The sequence below is a fragment of the Sinocyclocheilus rhinocerous genome, unplaced genomic scaffold (assembly GCF_001515625.1).
Source record: "Sinocyclocheilus rhinocerous isolate Xijiao unplaced genomic scaffold, SAMN03320098_v1.1 scaffold2400, whole genome shotgun sequence".
Lineage (NCBI taxonomy): Eukaryota > Metazoa > Chordata > Actinopteri > Cypriniformes > Cyprinidae > Sinocyclocheilus > Sinocyclocheilus rhinocerous.
In genome coordinates, this window is record NW_015646358.1 from 74,284 (window position 1) to 88,356 (window position 14,073).

Below are 14,073 nucleotides of genomic sequence, written 5' to 3' on the forward strand. Positions count from 1 at the left end.
CATTTTTCTAAAATTTCCAAACTCATTATATAGGTTTGATATTAAGGTTTTATCATGATAGGCACCGATTTAACTGCGGTGACACACAACATGCCTTTATGTTAAAATTAAATAAAACCACTTCTCATAAAGAACAAGAACATGGTCTTCTTTTTAATGAAATACCAATGGTTATATAGGCTAATTATGCATTCTTTATAGCAACTTGTTTACCATATTCTTCCTTCTTTCAAGCAGACATATTTATTTCTATAAATAAATTTAGATTAATCTTTAGGGGTACTAAAGTTTTTCAGTCAAGAGCAGTGCGTGATTTTCTGTCTTTCTTTTGTTGCTTGATTAACATCAATGATTCGGACAATAGCAACTAAATTAGGCTGCTATCCCTTTAAAACCAAATGCACAGCTGCAATGGATGCAATGTACTGATACACGTTCTCCCAAATGTTTACGTTCACTTAAGACGTAATCAACTGTGTTTACGTGAATACTCGTCAAAACAGACAATTCGACATAATTTTGAGTGTAATTCTCCGTTCATGCGACGCGAAAGAGTACTCGCGTGCTGTGAGACGCGCTTTCTGTGTGTGTGTGCTTCAGTGTCTGCACTCAGAAAACCCGACCGAACTTTTGCGTCGTCAGATTTATCCATATGTCTGCTATTCTCTTACTCCCACATATAGACATTTTTTAACGTTTTATGCGACGTGCAGCAAGTGTATGTTAGCTTATGTCCCACCGGTTCATATGTACGCATCTAACCTCCGAACAACGCAGCAGATTCGTTCTGAATGAATCTCTTCCCAAATCGTCCCTCCCTAACATTCTCAGTGAAAAAAAATCCCCCCACAAAAAATTAGTGTAGGATTTACTTTGAAAATTTTTTTCACTCACAATCACTAGTGAATACACACACACACACACACACACACACACATATATATATATTATTCGTTGACGAAAATGTCAATAGATTTACGTTATAGTTTTTGCCATTCAAAAAGGGTTTTAGTTCGTTATAGTCTCGTTGTCGTCGGTAAAAAAAATTTTGTTGACGAAAATTATTTGTCAACGAAATTAACTGTAGTAAATGTTGAAATTAACATTAAGTGAAGATTAATATGCTTTAGAATTATTTTTCACTGTTAGTTCATGGTAACTAGTTGCTAACTAATATTAAAGGGGTCATATGATGCGATTTCAATTTTTCCTTTCTCTTTGGAGTGTTACAAGCTCTTGGTGCATAAAGAAGATCTGTAAAGTTGCAAACACTAAAGTCTCAAAACCAAAGAGATATTCTTTATAAAAGTTAAGAGTTAACCACACCTACCTAAAACGGCTCGTTCTAACACACCCCACATACCTACGTCACTATCTGGGAAGAGTTGCATAACGCCGCCCAAATAGTGACGTAGGTATGTAATGTTCTTTTTAGCAGCATCATATGACCCCTTTAAAAATTTTGTTAATAGAACAGAATAGAATAGAATAGCTGTTTTTTTGTTTGGTTTTTGTCCAATTTGAGACCAAATTTCAAAAAATAAAATAAGATACAAAGAGATTCACTTTATGCTTTTAGAAAAGGTAACAAATATCCTGAAAATCAATTCCAGGGGACAAACATTGACTCTTGATAATAATAGTAAAATAAAAAACTTAATTTCTGACACTGCTGTCTGCGGCATCTTTAAGTGTCAAATGCAGGTTGTTGTTCTTGTGCCTCAGCGGCTGGATATTTTGATGCAGTCATCGCCAGCGGCAGTGACCTGACACAGCACAGGCATCTTAGAGCCAGTTTTCTCACTGTCGTTATGTTTTGACAGTTTTCGGAGGTCAAGCTCTCGAGACAACCATGCACACATACACTCCCAAAAACACAGCGGTACTCTGCGTGAAGCGTGTCCGGCCAGCCTTCGGGCTGCTGTGATTCAGCCATGCGTTATGACCTGCTGTTGTTATCCAGCCAATCAATCCTGAGAGAGCCGCAAGGCACGGAAAGCCCTCATACTTGACACTTGTCTCCTGCTGGCTCGAGGTGATATTTTAACCCTGAGGCCAGAGGAAATCAGCACCCTGCTGCTGTTTTCTCACTTTTCTTCTCATGGGAGCCTCTGGTTCTCATCTAACTGATCTGATATCCCTCATTTCCCTCAGGAGACGTCAGCTCCGCAACCACTTGACTACAAAAGACCTTAACAACCAAACAAACAGGGTGAGCTTCAAGAAAACTGGCAAGAACATGCCTGGGTTTCATTTCAGCCCCAAAATCAAAAGTTACAAAATATTAAATTATATTTAGGTTGAAAATAAATCAATGCATTTTAGGATTAATATACATTGTAATATTATTTTCATGACAATTAAGCACATTTTCACCACAATTATCATCATCAATGCTAAACGAAACAAAAAAAACATGTATTCTTTATAGCATGTTCTGCCTTTATGCTTAATTATTACAATGTTATTAAAATTACTTACAACAAATATAATATTGAGATTTTGTGTGTAATTGTCTCAAAAAATTATCATATAAATGTAAAAATAAATAAGTAACAATAATGTAAAATATCTCGGTAATACCTTCTTTGAAACCTTTAATGCATTATAAAAGTATTTTAATGCATTAATTATGACTTGTAATGCACCTTGTAATGCATTTGTATATCTCATGAATAATTATAACCACAGTTATAATAGATTATAATACTTATCTATTCATTGTTACATATTTAGAAAGTATAGTGCATTAAAACAACCAAGTTCAGTAGTAACAATGAATCTGAAAATACTATAATGCATTTTAACTTTATAAAAAGATATAAATGTACATAAAATATCTTTATAAAAAGATATAAATGTACATTAAAATGTGCATTACGAATCTGGTAAAATACGTTTTTATCACAATGATCATCATCAGTGCAAAAAAATAAAAAAAAGTACAAAATAAAGTGTTTGCACCTAACAGCACGTTTTGCAATTTATTTAAGTTTATTTAAATTGTATTTAAATTAAAATTATTTGTGTGTGTGTGTGTGTGTGTGTGTCACACAGAAATTACAAAAAGTGTCTAAAATATTTATTTGATATAATTTTTGACAGATTTATTACAAACTCAAGGCTACAACGGCCATGACTTTATTTAATTTTTTTAAAGCTGCATATACAGTATATATATATATATATATATATATAGTTGTATAGATGCATAACTGTGTGCCTTTCTCTCTCTCTCTCTCTCTCTATATATATATATATATATATATGTGCATTTACACTGCCATTACAATTGCATAAATAATGCCATGAAATTAACGGGATTTAAATGAGTATTTTAATGAAATTATACTCTAAATAAGAAACTAAAACAGTATGTGGCAGTAAATATCTTAATGAGCAAGTCATTGAGTCATTCGTTCGAGTCATTCAGATGGATGATTCAGAATCAGAAAGAGCTTTATTGCCAAGTATATTCGCACACACAGGAATGAAGTGAATAGCTCTCTTTATGAATGGGCCATTGAATCATTGGCTCACCCAATTCGTTCAAAGGATTCATTCAGAAACAAATCACTGCTTTGTGTTGCTCAGACATGCACAACAGTTCTGCTGTGGCTTTATTGGTAAAATTTTCCTTGGTAAAATTGTGGAAAGACAGACAATATTATCTCTAAAAATATAACACAGTATTATTTATTGAACTTGCATAAAGTCAATAGGTCTATCATATTTGCACTCGTCTGATATGACACTCATTGCTCGAGTGATATTGCTTATCTATATCACATGCTGTAAATATGACAAAAACTCACACAGGGGCATATAGGGTAATTTTAGGGGCATAGAACTGTGTTCTATAGGCTACATCACAGTGAGTTGTAGCCCTGCATCATGTTCATCACCAATCGAATGAATGTATTATTTTAACACATTATTTTTTCCATTTCCACAAGTAATTAATTAAATGTAAATGTTAAATCGATAGCCCTAATATATACACATATGCTATGTACAAGGAAGCCCTGATGTGAGTCATGAAAGCACTGTCTGCATGTCAGAAAAACACAATCTAACCCTCTGAATTCGCAACTGTGAAACGAAGCTAAATGTAATTCACCCTCCATAAAGAGGCCTGAGTGCAGAGCATCAAATCGAACGCAGCTTTCTGCTTCCGGAGCTTCATTACACACTAGTGGCGCGTAAAGAGCTTTGAGTAAGACTCCTGCGAAGTCGTGAGGCAGGGACAAATCCGTATCATATTCCGGCACAAAGGCTGTCAGAGATGATCGGCCAGACGCCTCATTGTTGGGTAATGGGAGCTGACAGGACTGAACTAAAACCATTGAGCGTGATCTGAGCCAGAGCGACAGTAGAAATGACTTCACAGCCAGCAGGCCGGATAACAACACCACTAGTTGATTAAATGTGTGTGAAGACTACACATATGAGGTTCAGCGTTCCTCTGGTGCCATTATCTCAGATCCACTACGGCTTACAAAGCGAGAGTCGATCGCACACAACTAGAAAATAAAACCAAAAACACATCCACTGGGAGTGAGTGGACATTAGCTTTAGGAAGTTAAGTCTGAGGCTAACCTGAGGCAATAAAGGAGAAAACAGAATGGTTATAGAAAAATGCATGAGAGAAATCAATATGGAAGTTGTAGAGGGTACTAAATAAACACAAAAAAAGTAATAATCCTTCTACAGTATCAGAAGCATGAAGTACCGACTGCTTTCAAATGCTCAAATGTCCATTAGAGTTTGTTTGAATGTGCCTTAATAATAATAATTACCTGAAGGAATGCTTACTTAATTGAGAAACACTCAGACTACTGTACATAACATTAATTTAATTTGATAATATTTATAATAACATTTAACTTTACATAAAAGTAATAGCTGATTTGGGGTATCAAGCTAGGTATTACAATTCATGAAATTGAATCACCATTCAGAAGTGAATTTATAATACCTTTTAATTTCTCATTCAAATACTGAAATACTGAATTCAAATATGAATTAAGCTAGCTAAAGAAAGCAGACTTACAAGTAGAATTTGAAAGCAAGGAAGCAGCATTAAATTAATATGAGAAATTCATATAGCTATAATTTTAACGATAGATCGATCGATAGATAGATAGAATGACAGAACAAATGACAGACAGACAGACAGATAGACAGATAGATAGATAGATAGATAGATAGAATGACAGACAGACAGACAGATAGATAGATACTACTGAAATTTTGGTATCATGACAAACTTACTAACACCGGTTTAACTTTAACCTACAGCACGAGTTAAAACAACCCCTCTAAAAACAACCATTTCTTATAATGATCCAGTATCTGATCTGCGAACCCTAAACAACCTCTAATATTGACGCAATATCCAAAGTTTTCCTCAACATCAAGACACTCATCATTAAATCATTAAAGGATCATTAAATCTGGTCTTGTATTCTCTCAGAGTAAAACTAAAAGTCTGGACTGAGAGTCAAGCAGCAGGAACAGAGAGTAATGCTGGACTTAAGCATTCATTTACATGTCAAGGTTAGAATAATTACACCTCCCTTGAGCTCTCGCTCCACTTGGCCTGTTTCTGGAGAGCAAGGTCTTTGTGTACTGGATAGGGGTCTAGGGAACATATGGAAGAGTGTGTGTGTGTGTGTGTGTGTGTTTTGTGCTTTATAATGAAGTGTTGGGAGGAGCCAGCAGACAGCTGTTATCACATCAACCCAGACCCTATTACATACGAGAGTGAGACCAGCTTCTGTGCTGAGAAACTTTCCCAGACAAACTCCACCGTATTATCTCAAATGAGAATGCAGGATAAAAAGAGTCTTTGAGGCTCATTTATATGAATAATATATGAACATGAATGCAAAAGCTAATCAAAAACACAATATTGTCCAATATTGTCTCAATTTTAAAAGGTGTGCTACTATAATAAAGCAAAAAGCCATGAGAGGCCGTTCACTGCAGTGAGTTTAACAAGGTTAAAGAATGGAATCGTCTTAAAGAGATAGTTCACACAAAAATGAAAATTCTGTCTGCATTTACTCACAGTCATGTCATTCCAAACCTGTATGCGTTTGTGTTTTGTGAAACCTGAGAGATTTTGTGTCATATTTCAACTGTGAAACACAAAGGTGATAATCTGAAAGTGAATGGGGTCCAAACAACATTGGAGTCTATTGACTTTCATTGTACAGACACACAAAAAAAATTTTCAAACTATCTTATGTTTTGATTTTATGTTCCACTTCTCTGCAGAAAAATGGCGTATAATTTCAGTCAATGAATGTGGAAAATGACAAAAAAAAAAAAACTGTAACAGACCAAAAAAATTTAACCACATTTTCTAAATATTTGCTATACGCTATCATTCAAATGTTTAGAATTGGTAAGAAATCTCTTATTCTCACCAGGGCTGCATTTATTTGATACAGAAAAAACATTAATATTGTGAAATATTAATTACAGTTTACCTGTTTTCTATTGTAATATATTTTTTTAAAAATGTCATTTATTCCTGTGATGCAAAGCTGAATTTTCAGCAGCATTACTCCAGTCTTCAGTGTCACATGATCCTTCAGAAATCATTCTAATATGCTGATTTGCTGCTCAAGAAACATTTCTGATTATTATCAATGTTGAAAACAGTTGTGCTGCTTCGTATTTTTGTGGAACCCATGATACTTTTTTGTTCAGGATTCATTGGTAAATAGAAAGTTCAAATGAACAGTGTTTTGGCGTTTCCTCATGTGACACTGAAGAGAATCTAAATCTAAATTCAGAGCAATATCTAGAAATCCATTCTCTCTCTTGAGAATTCCTCACTCTCTCTCGCCCTTCTCTCCAAGCCACTCCACACAAGCCACTCCAAACACCGACATTTTTCTCTCTGCCAGCTGAATCCCAATAAACCCCAGATTTATAGACTCATGCCTCTGTACGCTTCGTGATGGGATCCAGAGATTTCACACTGCGTTTCAATTTCAAAGAAAATCTAAATATCAGGAAACTAGCGTAATAACTTTCCTTGCTAAACAAGCCACCATTGTGATCAACCAGCCAGTAATTCAGCACTTTCATATTTCACCATAAAGGAATAGTTCACCCCAAAAAAAAAAATGTACTCACCTTTCGGCCATCCAAGATGTAGATGAGTTTGTTTCTTCATCACTTGCTCACCAATGGATCCTCTGCAGTGAATGGGTGCCGTCAGAATGAGAGTCCAAACAGCTGATAAAAACATCACAATAATCCACACCACTCCAGGCCATCAGTTAATGTCTTGTGAAGTGAAAAGCTGCATGTTTGTAAGAAACAAACCCATCATTAAGGCATTTTTACTTTTAACCATCGCTTCTGGCCAAGAGTCCATAATCCATAATAACGCTTCCTCTAGTGAGAAAGTCCATCCTTTGTTGTCATCTCACATCAAAATCCACAAACATATTTGTTCAGAACTGTTGTAAACAGTCCATGATTTGTGCAAATTTCTCTCCTGATTCAGACTTTTTCACTGAAAGCAATATTCTGGATAGAGGAATTGCATTATAGCCAGAAGCGACCTTATAAAGTTAAAAACATCTTAATGATGTGATGTTTTTATCAGCTGTTTGGACTCTCATTCTGACGGCACCCATTCGCTGCAGAGGATCCATTGGTGAGCAAGTGATGCAATGCTACATTTCTCCAAATCTGTTCTGATGAAGAAACAAACTCATCTACATCTCGGATGACCTGAGGGTGAGTGACTTTTCTGCATATTTGCAATTTTGGGTGAACTATTCCTTTGAATCTGTGTATTTAGATGGTATCACGTGCAAACATTTCCATTGCACCAGGTCTGTAGATTTATACAAGCATTATTGAGGTCCAAACTTTACACACCGCCAAACAAAGACCCAAACGAAATTGATTTCATAATCGAGCCAAATATTCAGATCATCCTGGGTCAATCTCAGCTTCGGACAGGTAATCATAAGAGAACGTTTGCATACGGCTTTACCGATCAGCCTCTAACGGCGGCGCGTTCACTGATTCACTTGTGTGTATTTACGTCAAGAATTATTTGCAGAGTTAATTAAAGTCATTTGAAATCATTTAGCAAGCACACACAAACAAGTCTATCCCTCGCTTTCCTACCCATTATCCTGATCCGTTCTGATGAGCCGAACTGTGCAAATGGATGCGAGCCATTTGTCTCTGTTCTCCTGCATCTGTTTACAGCAACCTCTCTCTCTCTCTGTTCAAACTCAGCTGTCCGTGCAGCTTGATTAGGTGTCTGTTTTTGGCACTGAATCAATGTTGTTTAGAAGTTTCAATGCAGATAATTGAAAAAGCCTCTTCACACGCTTCATTCTCTCTGTCATTCCAAACTGAGGCTGTTGAGGGTAATTGGTTGAAAGACAGAAAGATTTCAATGTAATGATTAGTTGTGAACATGCCGGTGAACCACACAACCTGTAGACATTTTGTATTTCTGTGCTGATTCTGTGGGGAAAAACCCGAGTTCTGCTAGATTTAAAAGGTAAAATGTGTACTACACTCTTACTGGTAACTAAAAGCATCATTGAAACAGCTAAATATTTAGCCCTTTATGAACCACATTATGTTAAAACAAAATGAATCAATGTGTCATCAATGTGAAAAGCCCATTTTGCTTCCATAATGTGACATAATTCTGTGGGGTACAGAATATTCAATGCTAAAATTTGTAGGGTTGAACTTTTGGGGGAATTGAGTGGACCAAATAACAAAATGAAGCCAGACTGAATAAGAGTTTAATAAAGCAATGCCTAAATAGTTATTTGGCAACTGTTCATTAAGTGTGACTTGCTAGAGCAAAAAATACACTGTTTTTGCAATCAGCACCCCAGCATTATTAAGAAACAAGAAAACGAAAACTCGACTTAAAAATGCATTTTAATTAAATATTACAAAGACAATTAATGACTTGGTCATAATAAGACCAAAAAATTTTCATTAAGAAAGTAAACTATTGACCTTTGACCTAGACCTGTTATAATCAACAAATTTCATTAAAGGATTTTTTTTTTCAGACCTGACCAATAAGACAAAACCTGTAAAGCCTTTTGAAATTATTTTCTACAGTATTTGATTCAGTTGATTGGTCATTGGAAATCCAGTTTTCTTGATTAATTCATTAGGTTCATCAGCAATAATAAACATGTCTGGACTGAGAACATTAATTATGCCTGTTGCATTTCTACATAAAAACTAATTTTATCAATGAATAATGCTGATTTGCAAAAAGGCCTAATATTACCTAATTTGATGAAAGAAAAAAAAATTCCATCACCTTTTCACAAAATAAGAATTATTTTTCAAATTACATACATGCATCAGTTTTAATGCACTTCAAAAATAAATAAATAACAAAAGCAGTCAAAAGTCTCCAATTTAATGACAAAAATAAATATTCAAAATGCATAATTTAACTTACAATCTGGAGAAAAAGTGGAAATCAGGATTAGGCATAAAATAACGTGTTCAGAATCATTCATACACATGAAAATCAGTAGTTGTAACCTGGCTCCGAGGAAGATGGGAATCATGTCTTTGTGGCATTTTTTTCTGCTGATTAAGGGATAATATAAGACTTCTTCACTTTACAAATGGTTGTCTAAAGCAAAAATGCTACAAAATCCATCATATTTTGTGAGGAAGTGTGACTCGCTAGAGCAAAACAGACACTGTTTTTGCAATCAGCACCCCAGCATTATTAAGAAACAAGAATTCTATTTCATTAAGCAAATATGATGCAGGAATATGATTATAAATATGATTACACTCTGATATACCTCACAATCAGGAAAAAAGATCTGTTGCTACTTCCATTTCATTAGGACTTTAAAGTCCCCATGACATCAAAATAGAACCTACTTACTGTATTTGTTAATGGTCTTATTGTGAACTATTCATATTGGACAATCAAAATGTCATAACTTGCTCTTCCTGTAATATGACTGACTCATATGTGACCCTGGAGCACAAAACCAGTCTTAAGTCGCTGGGGTATATTTGTAGCAATAGCCAAAAATACATTGTATGGGTCAAAATGATCCATTTTTCTTTTATGCCAAAAATCATTAGGACATTAAGTAAAGAATAGTTTTATCTCGACCAAATATTGTCCTATCCTAACAAACCATACATCAATGGAAAGCTTATTTATTCAGCTTTCAGATGATGTATAAATCTCAATTTCGAAAAATTTACACTTAAGACTGGTTTTGTGGTCCAGGGTCACATATTTACATCCACCTTCATTCTGGTATGTAATGCTCACTTCTCACAGTCCAATCAACAACTGACGAATGAACTCAAGTCCCGCCCTGCGTTTTTCTTTGGTCGATAAGCTGCTTCACAATGCAAGCTGGTCGATATTTCTATTTTATGCCAACTTTAAATAAGTAAAACACAACCATGCTCTCGCAATGGTTTTGTCAAACACTCGCTTCAGCTTTTCTGGCCTTACACGTGATCTGAGAACATATCGTCGTCTCTCTTTTGTATGGGCTCAAACACAAATTCAGGCAGGAGAATGCAAACACGAGGTCAGGGTTAAAGGACCGCTTCCCACGCTAACCCAGGGCAATTGAGAAAATGCATTAACACGATGCACTTCAACATGAGGCGAGAGATGGACTGAAAGAGATCGTTTAAAAAGAGACAAACACTTCTTCCAGCAGCGCACACACACACACACACTGCACTATCAGGCCACTTTATACAGACAACATGCCGCTCTTTCCACATAAAAGAAGTACAAAGAGGGACAGAGAAAAGAGAAACGGCAATGAGATCGCTCACCTTAACCTCAGGACCATGTTCACCGCTCCCTGAGCGCTCGAGAGTTTCTCCAATGGTTGAACCTGGACAGAAACACACAACATGATGGTAAGTTACTTGCTAATGTCAAAGTGCTCTGGACGTTGAGGTTAAAAGATCTTTACACGGCACGCGCTGCAGTTTACACACAGGTCTTGAGGAAATAAGCGTTATGCTGGAGATGTGAAGCAAAATTACTCTAGTCAGGATATCTATGTTGGCCGATATATGATATTTATTTGCACATACCTCTATTTTTATTTCCATAAAAAGTCAGTGTTGTTATGGACTAAAACTAAATTAAAAACTGTTTTTTTTTCTTTAATAAAATAAAATAAAAATAAAAGGTGAAAAACTTAAAACTCTAAATGAAAATTAGATTTACTAATAATTCAACTAAAATTCAGAAAATTTAAAAATATAAGCTATTAATAAATACTATAATTAATAGTAATTAATAGTAAAAATAATTTTAAGCCAATCTTAAAATGAAAATCAATTTTTCATACAGGATATTACAATGTTTTGGTGCCAAAATCTACTTGAAGATTTAAATTGATTCATTTTTAGTTTTTAGTTAAAATGTTTCATTCACTCAAAAAAAAATAGCATACATTTTAATATCAGTCATTTATCAGTTATTAGCCATATCAGAAGTTTATTATTGGTGCATCCTTAATTAATTAAACTGAATTATTAATTTTATTTAATAATTTTCTCACATTTTGTTCAACATTTTTATCACAATGCATCAGGGTTATAATATCATTAACTACAATTAAACAAAAGCGGAAGCACGAGAAATACTAACTGTAAATAAAAAAAACTAAAACTGAACAAAAAAAAACACAGAAATGTACTAAAAATTTTAATGAAAACTGAAAAAAATAAAAGCTCATTTAAAATATTTATAAAAACTGTAAAAGTTTATAAATAGTACTAAAAAAATCACTGCAGTGCATCATGTGATTGCCTTCTTTACAAAGGATAAATGCAAATGAAAGAAGCTACCACTTCAAACAGTCTTTGTGTCCGAAGTGCAGCTATGATGCATTAAAATGCTCCCTACACAGATGGCTCATTAGGTTTTGGAGCAGAGACTCTTTTCCAGATGCTGCTGCAGCAGGCATCCACTCTTACTCTTTATTTGAGATATTAAGTTTAATAGGCTCCCTCAAGGCCAGTCGGGCCCCCAGGGTGGAGTCCAGACCGCCCAGAGACCAGCCGCCTCACAGCACAGAGCGTCAGGGCCACCGAATCAAGATGAATCACAGCAACACAGTCAGCGCCAGCCGGGCCTCACCTGGGGATGCTGAATGGACAGGTCCTCTAGCGGGAGACTGTTAGCGTTCACTTCACCCTGCAGAGGAAAAATGGAGTGCTTAAGAGCAAAGGAAAGTGCAGAAAGACATCTCTCCACCCCTCACTGTTTCTTTTCATTCCCTCCAAGGACACTTCTTCAGCAGCTGGGCAAATGGGTTTTCTACAAGCTCAAAGGCTGAGCTAAAAGTCATGACGTTTGGTAATCCAGTGGGAGAAAATATGAGTGGAACAAGGCTACACACACACAGACAGTAGGAAATAAGATCTGTGTTTGCGCTGCTTAATTGCGATTTGTCCAATACGGTCGAATAGGCCACACTTGTTAATTATTTAATATGCAGTTTATTAAGCAAACAGCTCAGTCCCTTGATACGCTCAATTAAATGATCAAACGATACTTCAGTCGTTAATTAAATCTATCCACAGCCAAACATAGTCAGTCAAGCCCCCTGTGTCTGTAAGATCACATTTACAGCATTTACAATTACTAGGATTTCAGCTGTAGCGAAAATTGAAAGTCAACTTGAAACGGGAATCACGACCCATTTAACTTTTGTATCTCACATACACTTCTAATCAAAAGATTTTGAAAGTTTTTGAAAGAAGTCTCACCAAGGCTGCATTTATTTGATCAAAAATACAGTAAAAAGTGTAATATTGTGAAATAATTTTACAATTTCAAATAACTGTTTTCTATTTAAATATCTTTTCAAATGTAATTTATTCCTGTGATGCAAAGCTGAATTTCTCCAGTCCAAAATGCTGATTTTGCTGTTATTATCGATGTTGAAAACAGTTGTGCTGTTTAATATTTTTGTGGAAACTTTGTGGATACATTTTTTTTAGCATTCTTTGATGGATAGAAAGTGCAAAAAGAACAGTATTGTTTAAAATAGAAATATTTTGTAGTATTATAAATGTCTTTACTGTCACGTTTGATCAATTTGATGAATCTTTGCTGAATGAAAGTATTAAATACAGACACATTGCTCTGCGTTTGCTAGTGTGTTTTGGGTTGTTACCAGGGTGTTGCTATGCGTTTTAGAAGAGTGTTTTGGATGGTTACCAGGGTGCTGCTATGCGTTTTATGGTCACACCTTATTTTAAGTTCCAGATCTCACTATTAACTAACTATTAATTATGACGTTTGGCTCAATAAACTCCTAATTACTGCTTATTAATAGTTAGTACGGTAGTTGTTGAGTTTAGGTATTGGATAGGATTAAGGATGTGTAATATGGTCGTGCAGAATATGTGCTTTATAAGTACTAATAAACAGCGTGTTGATAAAAAAAGAATGCTTTAAGCTAGAATAAAGCGGATTTTTTTGTTTAAAAATAGAGGCTCTGATCTTTATTTTGTTGTATTGCATATTCAAATATTCATACAGCAAAATATACTGGAGGCCATAAAATTTTTGCTATGAGTTTTACTAGAGTGTTTTGGATGGTTACCAGGTCGTTGCTATGAGTTTTACTAGTGTGTTTTGGGTGGTTGCCTGGGCATTGGATGCTAGGATGTTTTGGGTAGTTACCAGGGCATCGCTATGTGTTTTACGGTCACACCTTATTTTAAGGTCCAGTTCTCACTATTAACTAATTATTAACTATGACTTTTGGCTCAATAAACTCCTAGTTACTGCTTATTAACTCTTTCCCCGCCATTGACGAGTTATCTCGTCTTTTACAAGAAAACGCTTCCCCGCCAAATACGAGTTTTTACGGCTTTCCGTGTTTTCACTGTTATACACTCGGGGGCGCTATTACGCATCTTCTGAACGAGTACAAAACCTCCCGAACAAAAACACATGTGAACAGGACGGAGAAACGAGCGACCTCTTATGTAAACAGATGCATATGAAAAATAATGCGATCATCA

At 35.4% G+C, this 14,073-nt stretch overlaps 1 protein-coding gene across 2 annotated transcripts in view; it reads right to left on the reverse strand.

Annotated features, from left to right (window-relative positions):
* The window catches only part of LOC107707604 (STE20/SPS1-related proline-alanine-rich protein kinase-like), a 77,356-nt gene that overhangs the window by 18,064 nt on the left and 45,219 nt on the right, over positions 1–14,073 (reverse strand). For both annotated transcript variants that reach the window (XM_016511682.1, XM_016511681.1), the window contains 2 exons: positions 12,176–12,232; positions 10,855–10,916 (listed from right to left, as the gene is read on the reverse strand). In XM_016511682.1, the coding sequence (XP_016367168.1) occupies positions 10,855–10,916; positions 12,176–12,232 (119 nt within the window). The remainder of the gene's footprint in view (positions 1–10,854; positions 10,917–12,175; positions 12,233–14,073) is intronic.